Source organism: Castor canadensis, chromosome 16, assembly GCF_047511655.1.
Source record: "Castor canadensis chromosome 16, mCasCan1.hap1v2, whole genome shotgun sequence".
In the NCBI taxonomy this organism is placed as follows: Eukaryota; Metazoa; Chordata; class Mammalia; order Rodentia; family Castoridae; genus Castor; species Castor canadensis.
The window spans coordinates 9,132,435-9,154,911 of record NC_133401.1 but is presented as its reverse complement, the minus strand read 5'-3'; the positions used below and the strand labels follow the sequence as shown (position 1 = coordinate 9,154,911).

Here is a 22,477-nt window from a genome sequence, read left to right as displayed (position 1 = left end):
CCCTTAGGCGAGGCCCTTGGGGTAAACACATCTGAATTCAAGATGTGTCTGGAAGTTTCTCTTTTTGGGGAGGTACTGTGGTTTGAACTCGTCTCAGCTTGCTAGGCAGGTGCTCCGTGCCTTGAGCCACGCCTGCAGCTCGCATGTGGAGTTGAGAGAGCAAGCCGTGTAGCTGCTGCACATTGTATTTAACCCTCCCAAAGGCCAGCACTCTGCAACAAAGCCACTAGCCACTCACACAAGGTGGGCTGTGTGAGGACTGAACACCCTCCCATCCATTCAGGCTGGGTTTTGCTGTCTGGTGAGAGTGGGGTGGACATCATTTCCACTTTCTTCTGGTTTTAGAGCCTGTGGGATGTGGACAGAGGGCAATGACAGCTCCTCGTGGCTTTTTGAGGGGTGGGGTGGAGTGCCAACACCCTGCTTACAGGGCATGTGTAATAATATTTGCTAAAGGAATAAAGGGGTGGATGAATCACACCCCTGTACTTCCTCAAGTGTGGCAAATCTGGGGGGAAGTAGACCAGTAAACATGTCTGAAGCAAGCTGCTTCAGGGCAGGGTGGGGGAATGGGACAGGAGCTGGGGGGCAGCTAATACAAATGCCTGTCCCCAGGGCTTGCACTAAGGACTGACTTCCTCTTTTTGGGCTCAGATGATCCCAGTCCTTGGGTGTTCGTGACTCTCAGATGACCCTGGAGGAGCCAGCAGGGCTCTGCTCCTTGGGTGATACCCAGGGCCCAACCATCGGGCTACCCTGAAGCTTGTGTGCACCCTAGTGCCCTCCCTAGATTCCTCTGACACACATGACTGCAGGTGACCCCACAAGTGGCTGCCCCTACCTCCCAACCCTGGCTGCCCACGCTCACGTTTCTTCTCTGGGATGGTGCTGGGGCCCCCTCCACTGTGCGGGTGGGCGTGCTGGTGCTGGCGGCGGGCAGGCAGTGTGCTGGAGGGGAAGGAGCAGGTGCTGGTAAAGAGGACGTCACTGGGCAGGCCTGGCTCTAGGCTGGCAGGGCTGGCAAAACTGGGCTCTCGACGTCCACTGCACAGGCTCTCGTCTGACAGTGTCCGCTGCAGGCTCTTCTGGGGGGACTGCTGCCAAGACAGGGGTGGGACAGGAGGTGTCATGGCAGGGCCCGTGGTTACTGTCCTCAGGGGATTCTTCCTGGTTAATTCTTACCAGTCCATTTCTGCCCTCTTCTGATCAAGCACCCAGTTTTCCCTGGGAGCCCCTTCTCTGACTGGTGGCCCACGGATTCTAGCTCCAGGGAGTGTCACGGGTCAAGGCCTAGCAGGCTAGGGAAGGCAGCGCAAGCTACACTGGAACTATGACAGCCAGGCTGGGGCTTCTGAGGAAGCAATAATACTGAAGTGCCCTCTGCCTCCAGGGCCAGGGACTGACGGAACAAAACCCCAAGGGAGACCTGGGGCCGCTCTTTTTTTTTTTTTTTTAAGACAGGTCTTGCTATGTAGCCCAGGTTGGCCTGGAATTTGTGATCCTCCTGCCTCAGCTTCCAGAGTGCCAGAGTTATAGATGTGTGTTACCATGCCTGGCTTGGGGCTGTTTTGGTCTCCATGCAGAGCATCTGACTGACAGTGAGGCCAATCAGGCAGGGCAGGCGGGGACAAGAGGAGACAGGAGGCAGAGATGGTGGAGGTAACCTCAGGGACCCCTCAGGCAGGTGGGTGGGGGCTGTTTCTCTCTTGGGCCCCGGGTAGAATGAGACCTGGGCTAGCTTCACTCACATTCTGCTCCTCACTAATATGGTGCCCTCACTTACACACCCCAACAGGGTCAGCAAATACCACAGGCTGTGGACAGGCCAGAAGAGACCGGGTTAACTGCTGGAAACACTGCTCTTCTCCCCGCCCTGCCCTGGGTCACCAGCCACGCACCCCTGTGTCCCTCTCTTGCTCCGGTCCCAGATTGTCCATGATGATGAGTTTCTTCAGGTCATCCTCGATGGTGGACTTGTAGTTCTTCCGTGGGGACCGGAGGTCTCGCAGGGATGCCCTCAACCGTGGCTGCCCAAAGACGTTTTTCGTGTTGGTGTCCACCTGCCTGGAATGAGAGTGCTGGGGTCAGGGGCCCTGAGTGTTTCTCAATGCTGTCTGGACTCGAACAAGGCTGCTGCCCCGGGAAATGACTGTGTCTCCTCTATTTCACCCGGCTACGGTGAAAGCAGAGTGCCTTGGTTTGCTCTGGCCACTCACTTATCCACCAATGCTTCCTGGGAATCTGCTCTGGCCCGGCCTGTTTCAGGTGCTGGGCTACAGCAGTGATATGGAGCCCACATCAAGGAGGGGATCAATGCTGAGCAAATGAGCAGAGGGGCCCATGTGTGAGAGAGAAATGTTCTGAAGAAAATAAAGAGAAGTACAGAGATGGGTACTGGGGGTACTGGGGGTGGGCTCTTCTGAGGGGGTGACATCTGGAGGCAGAGTGGGGAGAAGGGAGGGAGGAAGGGACAAAGTGGAGGGAAGAAGAGACAAAGAGGAAGAGGATGAAGAAGGGAGGAAGGAGGGAGAGAAGGAGGATTTGCACGTCAGGAGGATCAGTGGGTGATGAGCAGGAAGAGGGCCTTTGTAGAGGTGAGGGCAAGGGTGGTCCAGTCACAGGAGAATGGGGTCTCACAGAGTGAGTACCACTGGGCAAGGCTGGATCAGAGGCAGCAGACCTTTGGCCTGGGTGTTCTGGGACAGTCACAGATCTCCTGGCCTTGGTTCCTGATGGTCCGCAGAGTACAGAGCCCGCACACCACAGGGCTCCTGGAGACTCCAGAGATGAGGTGTATGACCCATAAGCAGGAGCCTGGTGCCCCATGGCTACAAGCTTGTTTTTCTGCAGGGCCTCCTGTAACAGAGCCTGGCCTGGGAGCTGGGCCACTCCGATCCCCACCCTTCCTTTAGCATGCCCAAGCGCTGACTCACAGCACCTTCCAGAACACTCACGGCCACTGAGCCACATGAGTCTGAAGTTCACCGAAGTCTGAAGCTTGCTCCTGCTGTGGAATCTGGGACAAGTCCCACTGCCTATCTGACCCTGGTGTGCTTGGCTGGGTCAAGCACACCACAAGTACCTCACAGTACTGTCTTGGGAATCTGCCACCAAGTGCCTGGCTGCGCCTGACATGGAGCAGATGCTCAGAACGAGAGGCCCCTGCTCCTGGCTGGCCACCTACCCTCCATGCGGAGTCTCCAGGGCCAGGCTGACTTCCCTGCCTCCTCTTCTAGCCTGGTCTTTGGGCTCAGGTCCCACTTCCTTGGTAAAAGCCACTGCCCTGACTTGAGGTCCTGCCACCTTGTTAAGCCATCAGCCCCATCATGTAGATGGGACACTGAGGCACAAAGGTCACAGTAACTATGTCACACTGGTCCTGCTTTGAAGCCATTCATTTTTTCCCACAGTAACTGCTGTGACCTGCCTGTCTTTGCTTCCTGTCGACCCACCCAACAGAAGGGAAGCGGGACTAGAGCAAGGCCGGGGCTCCCCCAGATGCATATGAACACCACAGCCGTGTGTGCGCAGTACGATTTGTATCCCGTTTCAGGGATGAGGTGGTTAAGGCACAGAGATAAGCCACTTGTCCAAGGTCACAGCCTGGGGACGGAGGAGTCAATGGTCACACCAAGGCCTCTGGGCTGTAGGGAACCACTGCACGTCTCACTGCCATGTGTATTTTCATTGTTTGTTGTATTTTTTGGAGGCATTGCTCTGTGGCTCAGGCTGGCCAGGAACTTGACATCTTTCTGCCGCTGGCCTCCCAAGAGCTGGGATTATGGGCAGGCACCAGGCCAGGCTTTGACTGCCATGTTAAGCCAGAGATGGAACAGTGGAGAACTGTGGAAAAGCTATGTACAGCCTGTAGAACAGGATCACAGCTGATTAAAGACATGCTCCAGGGCTGGTGCAGTGGCTTAAGCCACAGAGCACCTGTCTAGCAAGTATGAGACCCTGAGTTCAAATCCCAGTACTGCAAAAATAAATAAATAAATAAATAAAAGCTCTATATGCAGAAAAAAGACTTCTAGAAGAAATGAAAAATAATGATTACTTCTAGGAAGTCAAGGAGTCATATTAGGAGGAGGAAGAATAAGACTTACTTTTCATCTGATATACTTCCAAGCTGAATTTATCTTACCATAATCATGTGTTCTGCCAATAAGGATAATAACTAGTTTTAAAAAGGCTAGCACCTGGTCTTCATTTTGTAAGGCAAGAAAGAAAGAGGTCTTTGAGCCCAGAGAAGAAAAAAGATGTCCTGGGCTCCCATGGGTTTTGAAGTCTGCATTTTCTTTCTTTTTTCCCAGCTGCCCGCCTTGGGATTTTAACAAAGGAAGGCAGAATGGCGGCAGGTTGTTTCTTGTCAGGTCCTATTCCTCCCCACGTCAGAACTGCAGGCCTAGGGCAGGCTGGCTCTGTCCCTGTCAGGGAAGTATATTCTCTGAGCAAATTAAAAGCTTATAAAATCAGGAGGAGCGAAGTAAAGAGAGACAGAAACAGAGATAACCCCCTCCCCCCAAAGAGCACACACCTCTCTGAGGAAGCTGGAAAGGTCCTCCCCTCCCCCCACCTTTGATTTTGGCATTTCCCAGAATCTGAGCAGGGCCCACAGCCTGGTGAGGGAGCAGGCCTGGCCTCACCATGTCCCTGGCCAGAGAGGAGCATGGTTCACGGCACACCTCCCAGAAGGGCATAAAAAAGCTCACTGAGTACTTTAAACCACTCTCTTGGTCCTCGTGCTCTCCTTCTGGAAATGGCTCCCTCAGAAAGGCCTACATGAAGCCATGGTGCCTTGTGTACAGGACGCTTCCTGTAAGGACAGGGCAACACAGGGGCTGCCCATAGGGGAAGGAGAGGCCACATGTGGTAAGACAGTTACAACAGCCTCAGGAGAAGTGGAGCCAATTCACACAGACCGGGAGGAGGCCCCCCAGACACACCATGTGAAAAAAGAGGAGGCTGCGTGAAGTGCAAAACCATTTTTCGAAAACAGAACCCATCTATGGCTTAGCTTGGCACACTGGAGTTGGCCAAACTCTCTTAAGGGTGGATGTGTGGGGGTCACTTTCTAAAACATTCCTCCCCACAGTCCACAAAGTTGCTTGTCCCCTCTCTGCCTGTGTTCCTGCCATTCTCGCCTCCTATGATTCCTTAAAGACAAGCACATTCCTACCTCAGGGCCTCTGCACAGGCTGTGTGTCTGCCTGGAGCACCCTTCTGGGGCATTGCCTGTAGTTGGCAGCTTCTCATTCTCCCAGCTTAGCTGTTGGCTCCTCCGAGGCCTCCCCTGACCATCAATCTGGTGCTCCCTTCCAGTCCAGTCTGTCACACAGTCCTGAACTACTTCTTTCCTGCACTGTTCCTATGAGATCTGCATGGAGTATTGTGAGTTGTCCACATTGTCTGTAGTCTTCACTTTAAGTCCAGTGTTGGGCACAGGGCCTGTCACATGGTAGGCACTCAAAATCTGTGTGCCATATGTAACTGACCTTCCTTGCTGCTTGCCTACCCACCCCCCTTAAAAGTCTGAATGACTTTTTATAAATCTGAAGAAGTACAGATACTTTTAAAAAGGCCCTATGTGCTCTTAGGGGACATGCCTAACTCTTCAGGGCGAGGCTCATGGGTAGCCATTGTGCTGGAATCCTCTCCCTGGCCTTTGGCCTGCACCTGTCCTATTTGCTGCAGCCTCCGTGGCCTGACACTATTAATGGCCTGCTGTGAACATGTCTACAGGGAAACAGCACAGCAAAATTTAGCTTGGAGAGTCATACTGATCAGTTTAGTCTTTTTTTTTTCCTCGAAGAATCTCTAATGTATTTTCTTTCTTTTTGGTGCTGGGGATGTAACCCTGGGCCTCCTATAGGGTAGGCACATGCTGTAACACTGAGCTACCTTTCCCAGACCTGAAATAGTTCCTTTTTTTTTCTTGGTGGGACTGGGGTTTGAACTCAGAGCTTTGCACTTGCAAAGCAGGTGCTCTACTGCTTGAGCCACACCTCTAGTCCATTTTACTTTGGTTATTTTGGTGACAGTATCTCTTGAGCTATTTTCCTGGGCTGGTCTTGAACTGTGATCCTCCTGATCTTAGTCTCCCAAGTCGGCAGGATTACAGGCATGGGCCTTGGGTGCCCGGTTCTGAGGTATTTTCTAACTTGCAAATTCTATAGAATGGGGCTGGCGTGTGGCTGTGGCTCAGGGGTACAGCGCTTACCTAGTATGTGAGGCCCTGTGTTTATCCCCAGCGTCAATCTCCCCTCCCTACACTGGACTTCTATATTTCTGGTATTTTCCTTTTTCTTCAGATCTCTGGTCTCCGGAGCCGAACAAACCTAATAACCTGGAGGTGGGGTGTAAATGGGGTATCTTTCTGAGCCCTACCACGGGCCCATTCCCAGAGACGTGAAGAGAAACAGCAAGCAGGGAGGGCAGAAGTGCACATCTGGGGGATGACTGTGCTGATAAATAAAAGGACAGCAAGGAGTTGGGCATGGTGGCACACACCTGTAAATCCCACCACTTGACAGGCTGAGGCAGGAAGATTTAGAGTTTGATGCCAGCCTGGGCCACATAGCAAGATGCTGTTTCTTTTCTTTCTCTTTTTTTTTGGCGGGGTGCAGCACTGGATTTTGAACTTGCTTGAGTCACTCTGCCAGCCCAAGATGCCAGTTTCAAAACCACCCAACCAACCAACCCAATGCTGAGTTCAAACCCCTAGTACCATCAAACAAACAAACAAACAAACAAACAAAAAACCCCAAACCAAACCAACCAAAAGGGGGAGCAAGGGAAATGCATTGATTATGGTGCTGGGTCATGTTGGGCACCCTTCTGGAAGGACACAAAAGAAACAAAACAATGGCCACTCGTCAGGAGGGGCGCTGAGGGAAGGCTGGGGAGAGGGGAGAGGTGGCTTATTTGCTACAAATCCTTCTGTGCTATTTTGGTTTCTGTCTGTACTTTACCTTTCCAAACACAAGTGAAAGAAAGACCCTCAAGGTTCTGTCTACAGCTCTGCACATAAACTCTGATTTGCCCATGTTGTCTAAATTTGCATTTTGCCATGTTGTGGAATTAAATCTTTTCCAATAGAAAAGGAGGAAAAAAAACCCAAATAAACAAACAAAAAGCCTAGAAAAATTACAAAGCAGGCTCTGCAATTAGGATCCCAACAGCAGCAACTTCTCTTTGCTGTGAAGGACAGGCAAGAAGTGGAGGGTAACAAGCGGGTCAGACCTGCCTGGCCCCATCCCAGCTGACTGGGAGCCCTGGCCTCCAACTGGGGAGGCTCCCTGGGGCCACATTAATTAAGCTAATTAGCACGGCTATGCCTGGCTGAGCTAGGGCTTTTGCCAACTCTGACTGGCAATGCTTGCCAGGGCCGCACCCTGGGCAGGCAGGTCAGTTCTGAGAGGATGGTTGGGAGGAACCAGCAGTGGGGACAACTCTGCTGTGTGGGAGAAACGGCTTCAGGAACAGGCTCTCCCTGGCTCCTTCCTTGGCACTGAGCTAGAGACAGGGGTCCCTGAACCTGAGGTGGGAGGAAGTCTAGAGTGACCACTGACCACTGGAGGCTGACCCCACACACCACTGGCAGGATGAAGGTGCTTCTGCCTTTTCTTTTGCAGCAGGGGAAACGGAGGCACAGTAAGCTAAAGACACCCAGAACCTACGTCTACCTGTGACACTGAGCCACACTGTGACTTGCTTGTAAGGAAAGCAGCACTCAGCGTGACCTGGGCCAGGGTTTCACATACTTCTTCTAGCAGCCATAAGTGGTGGTTTGAGCCCCACCCTCACCTCCCAGGCCATGGCACTGGGAATCCAGGTTGTCTGAGCCATGGGACTGTGCAGGTGTGATAATGGCAGCAGTGACAAACTGTCACCTCCTGAGGGGTCACTTACTCCCTCCCAGGCCCACTTGATTTCATTTTGTCCTTCCATGGCCCTACATAAGCAGGGTCACCCCTCTTAAGGACAAGGCTGCAGGGGCCTGGTCCTTGGCTGTAACCAGGGCCTTGCCTCCTAACCATCACTCTACTTTGTGGCAGGCCCAACTTAAGCTGATGACAGGAACTGTTCCAAGGGCCTTCTTCTCCTGGACACTTGCCCCGGATGCACCTGACTCTGTCACATGGTGCTGCTGACCCAATTGGTCCTGAGGTAAGTGGTGTCAATGTGGCCAGTCTCTGGAGAACAAAGGCCCATGAGCAGCTATGTTGCCCTGCAAGGCTTCTCTGGGTGGCCACAGAGCCACCTGCTTGCAGAGGCAGCTCTAGTCCTTCAGTTAGATCAGCCTTTTAGGGGAAAGGTGCCAAGGATGCTGAGGGCTGCTGGTCCTACCCCTGCTCCCCTGGGCATAGACTGGCCTCCTCATCCCAGTCAGCCTGGACCTGGCTGCCTATGCGCACCCTTACTGGCTATCCTGTGCATCCCGACCTTGGAGTGACTCAGAAAATTCTCATGGCAACCCTGGAGGTGGGGCCACTGGCTTCCTCTCCCCTCCCCCCGTGCTGCTCTCTGGTGACTGGCAAAGGCAGGCCACCGGATTGAGAGTCCCAGGTCAAAGTGTGCAAAAAGGAGCCTGCCTGGTCATTCCTGAGGCAGAGCTGCAGGCCAGGGCTAAGTGAGGACCTTAGCGGCAGATGCTTGGCCCCCGCAGCACACTCTGTCCTTTACTGGGTTACACTGTCTTTCATTCAAGAAATAGACACACCTAGAAGGCAGAGCGCTTCCTCCAAAAATTTTTCAGAAGATGCAAATCACTGTCCCCTCTGCAAGTCCTCCCACCCAGTCTCTGAATGACAAGCTGCTCTGTCCCTTATCTTACTGGGTTTGAATCAACAGGGCAGGCCTACAAAGTCCACACGGAGTGGCTTGGCTGACAGACAGAGCTTTCTATGTTGGCTGCGCCAGCGCCATTTTTCTGGGGAACACAGCCTCAGTCAAGGCCAGTTTTCGATGTGTTAGAGATCCCTGACTTGGATCAGTGAAGAAGAAGGTGAAGATGTTTAGCAGATTTGGTAATTACTCCTGGGGGAATGAGCTCATATTATGTGGTGATCTTGTAGGGACAAATTACAAAACCAACAATCCTAACATGTGCAGTGATTAAACTTCCACTAATGGAGTGTTTCTCGTTTGTTCTGGAAAATGGGGAGCTAAAGTACCATCCCTCCTTTTCTGTAGTGAGGATTAAATGCATTAGTGTAGGGGAAGAGCTTCCAACAGCGCTTGGCAGAGTAGATACTGATAAAGGTAGCCAAATCAGATACACAAACAAGATCTGTGCCTTGGGGTAAAACTGTGATATCATCAAGCACAGAGAGGAAAAAAGCCCATGTTTAAGCTCAAATAACTTAGTCAGAAGCAAAAGTGGTATTTTCTGGAAAACTAGGTTAGGTGACTCGAAAGTACCTCTAACAAGGGCAAGGCTGCTATCTCCAAAATGCTCAGGGACAGTCTGAGTGAACTCCATGAAAAGGAAGTGTGGACAAAGGCAGTTATTTTAATATTTTATGGATGTGATTTTAAAAGTTTGTAACCAAATCAACAAATATTACAAAGAAACCAGGAAACCCTCTCCTCCATGTCCACGTAGTTCATGTCTAGCTTACATCTACTTATTCAACCTGCATGCATGTTGCTATATCCATCTTTGCATCTTGTAACTGGGAGAAAGGGGGCTGTAGTTTAGGGTTGTTGTGTATCTCAGGATATTTTCCGGGCACCTAGTATGTGCTGGGCCTGGGTGGAGGCTCAAGGTGCCTTTTCTAGAGCTCTCAGTCTTGTGGTGTGAGAGGAAGCAAGTCACCATGGGAATGACCACTGGATCTGTCCTGGACAGGCATTGTGGATGGGGAGAAGCACTACGTTGGGCAAAGGGCAAGCCATCAAGGGGTGGGTGTCTTTTTAGAGAAAGGTATATCTCTATGGAGATTTGTGGGGTGCTATTATGGGTTGGATTGTGACCCTCCACACTTTTTTTTTTTTGGTGGGACTGGGGTTTCAACTCAGGGCTTTGTGCTTGCAAAGCCAGGTGTTCCACTACTTGAGCCACACCTCCAGTCCATTTTTGCTCTGGTTATTTTTGGAGATGGCGGGGGAGTCTCACAAATTATTTGCCCAGGCTGGCCTTGAATTGTGATCCTCCTGATCTCAGCCTCCCAATTAGCTACGATTATAGCCACTGGCACCTGGTCACTATCTACACTGGATCTTAGCTAAAAGACTGAGAAGGGATGAATTGTATTCTTCTAAAAAAGATTATGTTTAAAATCCAAGTGTGGTGGCAAATCCTGTAATCCTGGCACCTGGGAGGCAGAGGCAGGAAGGCTGTGAGTTCAAGGCCAGCTTGGGCTATATAGTAAGACCTTGCCTCAAAAAAAAAAGAAAAAAAACAAAACAAGTGCTGGGGGTATAGTTCAGTAGTAGAGTGCTTGAGTTCAATCAATAGCAATAACATAAAATAAAATAAAATAAAAAACGGATCTGTTGTAAAGTCTTAACTGGGGAGTATCTCCAAACATGACCTAATTTGGAACAGGTCTATGATGATGTCATCAAGTTAAAATGAGGCCATGAGGACGGAGCCTTGCACAAAGGGGAAATGTGGACACAGACCTTCCAGAGGGAGGCCACGTAAAGATGAAGCAAAGACCAGAGCTGGGCACTTTGTACCAGGAACGCCAAGGACTGCCAGCAAACTAGCAGCTGCTCAGAGCAGCCTCATGCTCTTAGAAGGGGCCACCCTGCTGATGCTGACTGAAGTCTTGTGGCCTCCAGAGCTTTGTGATGATCCACTCATGCCCTGTTAGTCTGCAGTCTTTTGTCTGGACGGCCAGAGGAAACTGGTGCAGGCAGTGGCATGAAGTCATGGGGACCCCAGGCCAAGGTGGCACACAGGGGAAGGCCTGCCACAGGTGCTGTGGATCATGGAGGGACATGGGGTTAAGAGCCACACTGAAAAGTAGGGGGCCTCACAATATTGACTTATTGGGGTAGCAGTGGGAATGAAACAAGATCCATGGCTTGCACAAGTACTGACTGAGCACTCACAGTATGCTGGGCCAGTCACCAGTATCTTGTGACCAAGATGATGCACTTGCCTTCCATGCAGGAAATGGTCAGTGGGATACAGAATGACAGTGAGGGCTACTTAGGTTCAGGAAGGCCCGTCTGAAGATGTGGCATAAGCTAGAACCTTCACAGAGCTAGCCAAGAAGATCTGGAGGAAGAGAATTCCAGGTGGCTGGAAGCCAGTGCAAAGGTCCTGAGGGAGGCCTATGTGTGGTGAGTTTAGGAGCAACAAGAGGCCAGCATGGTTGGAGCAGGGTGAGGGAGGGAGTGAGAAGTGGGGACAATTCAGGGTAGTTCTGGGCAGGGGGTTTGGGCCTAGAACCCAGTGTGCAAGTACCTGCTATGAACAGTGCTCAGTGAATGTGAGTCTTCTGACATAAATCCTAGGCAGGGGAAACCACTGGATGCTATAGACAGGGGAGTGAATGACGAGAATCTAGTTTTCAGAATCCCCTCTGCTTGTCATCGAGTGAGACATGACCTGGACTCTCAGTGTGAACTCAGCACACTTGCATGCCAACATCTTTAGGGACCTGCTTCCGTCTCCTGACACCCCTCTCCTCTGAGCTGTTTCATCCACAGATTTGAATGCCCATCTGGGTCATGAAAGAAGGCACTAGAAAAAACAGGATGGAGTTGGGTGGAGATGTCTCACAACATGAGCCTTGGACCTGGCTTCCGGGGCCCTGATCTGAGCTCCACCCCTTGCCTCATCTGTAACGTAGGGAGAGTACAGAGCTGCTGTGAACATGCAGGGAAGTAATTCATGTAGAAGAACTCAGAACTCAGAACTGGGCCTGGTATACAGTGAGCATTGGATATATTCTGCAATTGAAAACAAAAAGCCCTTTCTTTCCTTCTTTTTTTTTTTTTTTTTCAGTGCTGGGGATGGAACCTAGGACCGACCTCCTGAATGCTAGGTAAGAGATCTACCACTGAGTTACACCCCCAGCCCAAGAGCCCTCTTTCCTCTTCACTCTACAGCAAGATGCCTCAAATGAGCTGCTCAAATGGCTACCTCAATTCTGCTTTTCTCTTTCCTCCCAGTCCCTTGAATGACCTCTGCAAGGCTGGATCCTGCACTCAGTTCTCAGGCTCATCCAATCTGACTTCTGGTCTCTTACATGTCCCATTCCTGGCCTCCTCTTCCTTGCTGGCAGCACCATTGCAGGTTCCTTCGCTGGATCCTTCTGGTAGTCAGGAGACACTGAGGGCCTCAGGTTGTATCCTCACCTTCCCCTCCTCTATGCAAACTCCCTGCCTCGTGACTTTGTGCTGGCCACGCCCTGATTCGTCTTGGCAGCCTGACCTCCACTGAACTCCAAGCAACTCCTCCTCCACTTCCACTGGGACATCTTCTTTCTGTGCATCTCAATCACAGCACACATCTTGGCTGCAGAGATCCAAGGCCAGCACCTGCACCATCCTCAGCTCGGCTGTCTGTTTGTTGCCCTTGTTTTCTCACCATGCCCCCCTGCCAGCAGAGCTGGAGTGCTGTTTCAGACATTGTCCCACACCTGTCTCCTTGACATACCCCCCACCCCACCCTGTCCTGTCTGAACCTCGACAGCGGATCTTCCCAGCTCCTTGCAGGCTGTCCCTGACAGCTACGGGACAGCTATGGGGACTGTAAGCATCCAATTCAGATCATGTCCTCTTCTCTTCCATACACTCCTGTGATTCCATGTCACTAGAGCAGATGCCAAAGCCTTTACCAGCAGCCCATCAGACCCTTTACAATTGTCCCCATTGCCACTCCTATCTCACGTCTCACTATCTCCACTGTCGCAGGGCAGTCACAGGAACCCTCCCCCACACAGTCCAAACCCACTCCTGCCTCAGGGTCTTTGCAGCAACTGTTCTTTCCCCTGCCTGGAATGTGCTTCATTCAGACATCACTCAGTGCTAACCACAATCTCATCTACTGGAAGCTCTTCTTCTTTTTCTTTTTTGGTGACAATGGGGTTTGAACTTAGGACCTCAAGTTTGCTAGGCAGGCCCTCTACCACTTAAGCCATTCCTCCAGTCCCTGCAAGCTCTTCTTATTTCTTCTATTTACTGTGTGTCACCCCAACCACTGCCAACTTCTCAAGAGCAGGGATCTTTGGTCCTCATTCACAGCTGTATCCCTGGTGTGTGAACCAGCACAGTCATCATCACCCTCCCCTGCCCCAGACACACCTGGGTGGCCTTGTTGTGTGTCCGGGTACTTACTTCTTGGGGTCAGCAAAGGGGAGCGGCCGCTGTGGGGGCTCGTCTGTTCTCTTCCACCCCGTTGGGTGCTTATTGCGCACAGGCTGCTTGGAGAAGAAGGACTTGGGGACAGAGGTGGAGAGCTGGAAGGGGCTGGACTGGGCCAGCTGAGAGGCCCGAGGAGTCTCTGCACTGGTGGTTTTGTAAACCTGAGCAGGGTAGCCAGCCCTGGAGCCCATGTCACTGCAAAGACAAAAGCAAAAGAAAGTAAGTTCACTGACTGAGAGAGATACAAATAATTTGCTGCAGTAATAGCAGAGCCCACAAGAAGAAAAGGGGAAATGTCTGCACAGACCTGATGCCAGCCCGGGATGCCCTTCTGGCATACCCAGTGTCTCTATGGGAACCTAAAGAGTCACCCCTTGTGATGGTTTGAATATGAAATGTCCCCCATGGGCTCCTGTGTTGAATACTTGGGCCTCAGCTGGTGGTGCTATTTTGGGAGGTGGTAGGAACATGGGGAGGTGGGGCCAAGCAGGAGGATGTGGGTCACGTCAAAGGTGTGCCTTTGAAGGTTTCACCTGGTCCCCATTGCTCATCCCTCCCTGTTCCTTCCTGCCCACATGGGGTGAAGACCCTTTTCCTCCATACACTCCCGTCACCATGATGTTCTGCTCAAGCAACCATGGACGAACCCTCCGAACTGGGAACCAAAATAAAACTTTCCTCTTTTAAGTTGTTTTCTCAGGTATTTTGGACGCCACAACACAAAAGTAATCGATCCACTCCTGGTCCCTTTGGTACTACCTATGTAGATGAAGGTGGGGACCCACCTGCCCAGCCATCTCTAGAAGTAACCATGGCTGACAAACTGCTCTGTTTACTTATCCATCTTTTCTTTATGTTAAAAGCATTCATGTGTACACAGAGAAAGGGGCTTTTTTGGGGGGTTAGGTGGGAGGAGGATGTTTTCACATTACTGAGGTCATACCATTTGTTTTTACCAATTGTAACTTATGATTTTGTGTGTGTGTGTGTGTGAGAGAGAGTGGTGCTGGAGACAGAAATCAGGGCCTCTCACACACTAGGCATGATCTTAAATTTAAAACATATTTTGCCCCATAGCCTGTTTATTCAAACTTTTCTTGAGCACCTAGTACACATGACATACCAGTCTAGCCAGCTGATCTGCAATCACAGTCCTATAGTTCAAATATTTGATTCTTGCTGACTTAATGCTCCAATGAACCTAGTGTTGCCAGTTGGAACCATATTCTGTGGACCCACTGATGCAGAAAATCAACTCTAAAATTTTTTTTTTTAAATTGCAATTTCAAATAAGAGGTATTTGATGAGAAAAATTAATGCTCTTAAAATATAAGTTAATACATTCTTTTTGAAGGTCAATTTGGTGGCCTCTAAAGATGGGACTTTTGACTATGGTCTAATGAGGAGACCAGCAAGTCCTTTCTCCAAAGAGGACAAGACTGATCAAAGGCACACAATAATCAGCAAAGCATTTATGCTCAAAAAAGTTGCTGACTGGTGGGTAACAGGGGGCCCCTGTGGCATTGTGGCGCAGGGCTCCCTGCCCTTCTCCCCCTGGCTTGGTGAAAAAAGAAGTTCTTTGAGAGCAGAACCTTTGGACAGTGTCAAGGGTATATCAAGAATCTAACAGGAGTTTCAGAAGGAAAGGGACAGAAGAAGTATTTGAAAACTTCCTAAATCTGATAAAAAAAATTAATGTATACATCTATGAAGTCCAGCAGATCCCAAATAGGATAAATACAAAGAGATTTTATACCTCCAGAAATACCTGAAAGTCAAACACTAAGATAAAAATCTTGAGGACATCCCGGAAGGAGGACTGATCACATCCGAGGAACAGCATCACAATGAAATGCTGACAATGGAATCGAGAATGTCATTTTCAAAGTGCTGAAAGAAAAAACTCCTAGCCAAAAATTCTGTATCCGTGACGTGAGGATGTGAAGTGACTGATTGTGAGGGTTGACACAGCTGATCTGGCTGATCTCCTGAAGTTGTGTGCTTGGTCAACCTTCCCTGATAGAGGAGGATATTTCTTTGGTCAAGAGTATACAAGTAGTTGTGCTCCATCACTAGAACCTCCAAATAAGCTCTCAAAAATTCTGCTCGGTAATGGTGGCTCCCGCATATAAACCTAGCTACTCAGGAGGAAAAGATCAGGAGGATTGCAGTTTGAGACCAGACCAGGAAAAAGTGAGACCCTATCTCAAAAATGTCCAACACACAAAAAAGGGCTGGAGTGGATCAAGTGTTAGACCACCTGCATAGCAAGCACGAGGCCCTGAGTTCAAACCCCAGTGCTGACCACCCCGCCCCCCAAAAAAATTCTATATCCAGCAAAACTATTCTTGAAAAATGAAGGCAACCTAAAGATGTTCCTGGATAGACAGAATTTATTGCTAGCATGTCTGCCTAATATGAAACAACAAAATGAAGTTCTCATGCTGAAGGAAATGAGTCCAGATGGTGACCTGAATCTGTAGGGAGAAATGAAGAGCCCAAGATATGTTTAAAAAGTAAAACTAGAAATGACCCAAGCCTTGTATGCACATATGAATAAAACAATAATAAAAAAAAAATAGTAAAAAAAAAAAAGTAAAACTATGTATTTATACTTTTGTATTTCTTCTCTTAACTCTCTTAAAGATGTAAGATAAGGCAATAATTTTAACACTCTACTGTTGGTTTTATAACACATACGGAAATAAAACACATGACAAAAACTGCACAAATGATTGGCTGTTGGAGTGGTTCAAGTGGAAGAGTACTTGCTTAGCAAGTGTGAAGCCCTGAGTTCAAGCCTCAGTACAATAAAAAAAAAAAATCGAAGGGGGGGAAGGAAATGGGGCTATACTGGAGAAAAGGTTCTATGTTTTATTGGAATTAACTTGAATGACATTGAGAGATACATATTATAATAACTCAAATGGCACTGACAGATGCATATTAGAATAACTAAAAGCAGAACCCAAATGGCATACTGAATTATACTTGTGTAACTGAGAATAAGGGAGTGAAGGACAAAGAGGAGTAAGAAAGGAAGGAAACACAGAACACAATAGTAAAATGTCCAATATAAATCCAATTACCACCAATAATTACATTAAGTGAGTGGTTTAAACACTTTAAAAGAAAGACTGGATTTTAAAAGCCAACTATATGCACTTTCTACAATTCAGCAATATCTATAATTGCAGCAAAGGTTCTATACTGGTGGAGAGATGACCAGGGAGTCACTAAGGCATGTAAGACCAGGGACAGACTTTATGACACTAGGAACGGTTAGGAAGGCTTCCCCAAGGAGTAATCTGAGCTGAGACCTGAAGGATGAAGGGCATAGGTCTAACATCTGACCTCCCACAAGCTCATGCCACAGAAAAGCTTGACAAAAATGTGGGCATGAATGAAGCAGAAGGAGCACAGATTCGATGCCAGTCTGGGCAACGTGGTGACACAGTCTCAAAAGAATTAACTACAATCTTTATTTTTGCAGTGCTTGGGACTGAACTCAGGGCCTTGTACATGCTAGGAAAGTGCTCTACCACTGAGTCATACCCCCTAGCTCTCTGACTTTTGTAAATAGGTCTAAGTATAACCTTATGACTGAAAACTCTGCAGCCAGTGCAAAGAAGGAGATAGACCTCTGTTTATGGATGAAGACAGATGTCTATGACTTTAGTAAATGGAAACAAGGCATGATGCATAGCATCACACACACACACACACACACACACACACACACACATAAACACACACGCACGTGCGCGCGCGTCAGGTGTGGTGACACATGCCCAGATCCCAGGTGCCTGGGCTACACTGTGAGACCCTATCTCCAAACAACAGAAAAAAAGAAAAAGGGGGAGAAAACACCTTATCAACCTATATTTACATATGAATTTATATACACATATAATATGGTGTTTTTAAAATCAATTTAGTGTGTCTTGACCTTTTCTTTTTAAATTTTGGTGCAACTGGAGTTTGAACTCAGGGCTTCATGCTTACAAAGCAGGTTCTATACTGCTTGAGTCATACCTCCAGCCCATTTTGCTCTGGTTATTTTGGAGATGGAAGTTTTGTGAATTATTTGCTCAGACTGAGATCTCAATCTCTCAAGTAGCTAGGATTACAGGGGTGAGCCACTGGTGCCCGATCTGACCATTCGTAAGGAGGAGGAAAACAGACTAGAATAAAATCATTAGTGTACATCACTAAGGATTAAGTGGTTTTGTGAAACTTAATTCCTGATCAGATGTCCATGATGGTCGAGAAAGTAAAATGGTTTTCCTCTTCTAGGTAATGGTCAAAATGCTTAAGAAATCTGGAAGGGTACACGTTTGGAGAAGCCTCTGGAGCAGTGTACACCATCTGATTATCGCCAGAGGCAGTAATGATGGGGAGTGTGGCACAGGGTAAAAAGGAAGTGGCATCTGTTCCTTCTAGAGGCAGCAGCAGCCCACCCTTCCTTCCTCAGCAGAGAATTTATGCAGACACAGCGCCCTCAGGTACAAGGGCGTGGGTCCTCCCAACTGCTCCTTGGAACAGATGGCAGCCTTCTCTGTTCCTGCCCTTTACACTAGACTGTGTGTTCTGGAGACCTCCACATCAGCACATGACCTGTCTGCAAAGGCTGCCCAGGCTCTGCTCTATGCATGCACCCCTGATTTCAACCCTTTCACTGCCCACAGGACATACTTCTCTGCCTTGCCAAAAGGCACATCTTTTTCTTTTTTTTTTTTTCCTTGCTAACTTTGCCCAGGCTGGCCTGGACCTTGCAATCCTCCTGCCTCAGTCTTCCAAGTGCTGGTATTATATGGGTGTACCACCATGCCCAGCACATGCCCAACTTTTGTGAGCAGAAAAAACATGAGATGAATTTTTTGAAAAGGAAAGAAGAAAGATAAATGCCTTCTGTCTGCATTTGCCAGTCAGCTCTACCCACTGCCCTTTGGAGTTGTGTTGGCCCCTATAGCTCCTGGGATCCACATTGCTGGATATTGTCTGAATTCTCCTCGCCCTGTAAATGGAGGCTGATTTCACTTACTCCTTGCTTGAGGAAGGTAACTTGACACCCAGCTCAAGGAGGGAATCCTGTCTGAATCAGGTCTGAGATGAGCCTGTGTACCTACTTCTGCCAGTGAGATGGGGGGGGGTGTGTGTGTGTGTGTGTGTGTGTGTGTGTGTGTGTGTGTGTGTGTGTGTGTGTGTGTGTGTGTGTGTGTGTAGGGAATCCTGTCTGAATCAGGTCTGAGTACTACTTCTGCCAGTGAGATGGGGGTGGGTGTGTGTGGGTGTGTGTGTGGGTGTGTGGGTGGGTGTGTGGGTGTGTGGGTGTGTGGGTGTGTGTGTGTGTGTGTGTGTGTGTTTGTAAGCAAGAGAAGGGGAGAGGGGATGGTCTGCAGAGTGATTTTTTGGGAAGAGTTCATTAAAGTTAACCAACAGAAATAGGGACAAAACAACAAAACCCCACAACCACAGTGAATAAACAAATGCTTGCAGAAAATAACATCTCCAGGCTTCGAATGCAGTTCAGTGGTAGAATGCTTGCCGAGCATATGAGAAGTTCTGAGTTTCAATCCCCAGTACTGAAGAATAAAAATAAGCAACAAGAAAACACCACCTCCTATCCGCTGGACAAGTGTCTTACGTTTAAATGATGGCCTCTTTGAGGCTCTGAAGGAGCCAGCCTGCAGGCCAATGGAGGCAGCACAAAAATAGGGAAAGAGGTTTGAGTTATGGAGTAGACAGATGATCCGGACCAGGGGCCCAACCTGTCCTGGGCCTGGGTGATCTGTGAGATAACAAATTTCCTTCCGCAGGGGAGAGGGACAGTGGGGAAAGGGCACATGTTGCTCAAAGGTTACAAAGTTCCAGTTAGACTGGAGGAATAAGTTTCAGTGATCTGTTGTGACCACAGTCAGTAAAGATATTATAAAGAAAGTATTTTTTTCTGGGGTTCAATTTTGGGGACTTACACTTGGTAGGCACGTATTCTATCACTTAAGCCCCTGGCTCCACAAGAACAGATTTTTAGTCAGGTGCCAGTGGCTCACGCCCGTAATCCTAGCTACTTGGGAGGCAGACAGAGACCAGGAGGATCTCGGTTCAAAGCCAGCCCCAAGCAAATAGTATGTAAGACTCTATCTTAAAAAAACCCATCAAAGAAAAGGGTTGGTGGAGTGGCTTAAGTGGTAGAGTACCTGTGTAGCACATGTGAGACTCTGAGTTCAAACTCTAGTGCTGCCAAAAAAAAAAAGGAGTAGATTTTTTTACATTCTCAACACACACACAACTTGTTTAACAGAACAGGTACATTGGCTTGACTGAATTTTTCATCTACACATAGATGAAAATATCACACTGCATTCCATAAATATACACAATTACTATTTCACTGACTTCAGCCGAGCTGGGATTTTGTTACTTCTGACCAAAATCTAACCATGACCAACCATTCCTGTCTTGTCTCTTCTAGTGCAGAAGGGTCTTGACCCTATAACCATTCCTCAGAACACGCTGGGCATCCCAACCAGCCCTGAAGAGCGCTCTCTCCCTTCCGCCATGAACTGTGAGCCACGCTAGGTGTCTGGCGTGTTTTGCTGTTTTTCAGTGGATGGGCCTGGTAGCCAGGAGGCCGCACAGGGTGGAGTTCGGATCCCATCCACCAATCAAAGGCATGAACACTCCTTCTTCACAATACACCAGCATGTCCTCCCTGGGTCTCAAGGTTAATTGCGTAGCACGGTTGCAGAGGATGTGATGCTGCTGCCCAGCTCAGCCAGGTCCCAAGCCCAGCTCCAACTGGCATGCTGGCTTCTCAGGTTGAATCCCTGCCCCTCAGTGAGCCTCAGTTTCCTCCTCTGAGAAGCGGACCTGTGACGTGCCTGCCTCACCAGGTCACACGTGCTAAGTGCTCAGCATAGGGCCCAGGGGTCCAGCTCCCTGAGCATTAGCTCTAATGGGGGTGGTGTGGCTCACATAGGACTGGGATGTGGGTGGGGTGGTGCCCGCCTTGCCCTCCACCCACTTTCACCCCAGAGGCCATGCAGTCATCTGTTTATCTCAGGGGAGCAAATCTGGTTGCAGCAATGGTTATGTGGCATACACACGAGAAGGGGTATGTGTGTGTGCAATGTGGCTGGACCATCAGGCCTGGGGACTCTGAAGAGGCCACAGCCTAAAGGAGCAGTAGGTAGGAACTACCATCGCCATGTTTCAGGTGAGGAAACCAAGGCCCAGACACTTGCGCCCAGTGATGTACCTGGAAGGGACAGAGCCAGGATGCAAACCTGGGCACCTGTGTTCTCCATGGCAATCATCATAAGGATAAACATACAATGAAAGGAAACAAAACACAGTAGCAGCTACTATTTCGGATCTCAGCTACATCTCAGGCCCTGGCAAGTTCTTAAAATTCACGGTTGCAGTTCACCTTCTCAACCTTAGGCCAAAGCTCCTTGATCACCCACCAGACAGATGGGAAGCTGAGCCTCAGGGATACTGAGGAACCTAATGGAGTTCACATGGCAGAGCTGCGACCTGGACAGGCACAGAGGGAGGCAGGGCCAGGTAGTAACACTGCCCAAATAAACATAGCCCAAACATGGTGGGGTAGCACCATGGGCTGCAGGCCACCTGGCTGACTTGGGACTGATCTTGCTCTCTTTCTGCTGTCTGCCATGGGCTCCAGTCAGCTCGGTTGCTGCATGCTGTAGGGTAGATCTGGGGAATGGCCACATCCTACCCTGTAGCCTAAGGAGCAGAAACAACAGGTCTTCAGGGCGTGGAAACAGAAAGGATATGGGTAAAGACTCAAAATGGAACTGAATTCGACCACTGTGACACTACCACCTGCTGATGCCCACTGGGATCATTGCAGTGGCCTCCTCCCTGGCCTCCCAAGCTTTTCCTGCATCCTCCCAGCCTCCTTGCCATAGCTAGAGCCTTGTGAATACATGAGTCACACCAGTTTTTTGTGGCTCCAGCTCAAGCAGGGAAAGGTCAGAGAGCTCCCACAAGCCCCACTCCACGTGTGCTGTCCCCTCTGCCCTCAGCTCCTGTGCTACCTCTGCCTCTTTTGTTCCAACCACACAGAAGCTGTTTGTCAAACACCCAGAAATATTTCTACCCCAGGACCTTTGCACTACCCCTTTCCTCACTGATTTCTGTCTGGTTTCCTCAACTGCTTGAGTTTTAGGAGATGGCCTGGATTCATCTTCCTACACTGACTGTGATTCCCTGAGGAGACCTGCCCATGTGACCCCAAAGCCCCCGCATTACCTTTCAGGCTGTGCCCGGATGGGATTCTGGAGACTTATGGCCCAGCCTGGGGAAGCAAGGCCACGAGCTTCCTGCCTGCAGGAACGCCCAGCTGCGTCAGCTCCACGTGGAGCAGACTCTCTGATCACCATCCATGGCTCTGACAAATTGTTCTGGAAACCAGACCACTTTGGCATGTGTGCTGCCTCAGGGCAGGGTGAGGCCAGGTGGCTGCCTGCCTAGGATGGCTCAGCCCACGGTGGTGCCCACAGCAGGCGCTGGTGCCTGGCAGTGGGCCTGGCAGCCGGGTTCCCATGACGAACGTCTGGGGGGAGTGTCTGTGAAGTCGCTGAAGTCATGGATGGGCACAAGCTGCTACAGGCTGCAGCAGTTTCCACAGCAGGGGCTGAAGTTACTGAAGAGAGAGGTTGGGGGTTTCCCTGTGTGGGCAGGACAGCCTTTCCTGGAAGCCTTTGAATTCTGACTTCCACTCTCCTTCCTTCTACCCCCGAAATAGTCCATTTCTTCCACAGAAGCCCATGATTATTATTTTTTTTTTTTGAGGCAGTGTCTTGCTATGTAGCCCAGGCTAGCCTGAAACTTGTGATCCTTCTGCTCAGAGAGCTGGGATTACGGCAGGTGATGACATGCATGGTCCAGAGTGATCTTTTTAAAAACATCAGATTATGGGCTCAGAAGCCTCTCCCATCTCCTGAGTTCGGATCCTAGCATCTGACCACAATCATAAACCTCCTGCCTACCATGCCAATCTGACCTTCCACTATGCTCCCCTATGCCACCTGCCCCCACCCCTGTGGCCACCCGACCATTTCTAGAGCATAGCAAATGTATTCAGTCCAGGGTCCTGGATTTGTTGCTGTGTTGCAGCTTG

General features: G+C 49.6%; 1 protein-coding gene across 10 annotated transcripts in view; it reads right to left on the bottom strand.

Moving 5' to 3' along the window:
• The window catches only part of Sipa1l3 (signal induced proliferation associated 1 like 3), a 254,269-nt gene that overhangs the window by 9,229 nt on the left and 222,563 nt on the right, over window positions 1-22,477 (bottom strand). For 5 of the 10 annotated variants that reach the window (XM_074057113.1, XM_074057112.1, XM_074057118.1 and 2 more), the window contains 3 exons: window positions 13,300-13,521; window positions 1,899-2,064; window positions 842-1,097 (listed from right to left, as the gene is read on the bottom strand). In XM_074057113.1, the coding sequence (XP_073913214.1) occupies window positions 842-1,097; window positions 1,899-2,064; window positions 13,300-13,521 (644 nt within the window). The remainder of the gene's footprint in view (window positions 1-841; window positions 1,098-1,898; window positions 2,065-13,299; window positions 13,522-22,477) is intronic. The other 5 variants (XM_074057116.1, XM_074057120.1, XM_074057117.1 and 2 more) reach the window with 3 other exon arrangements.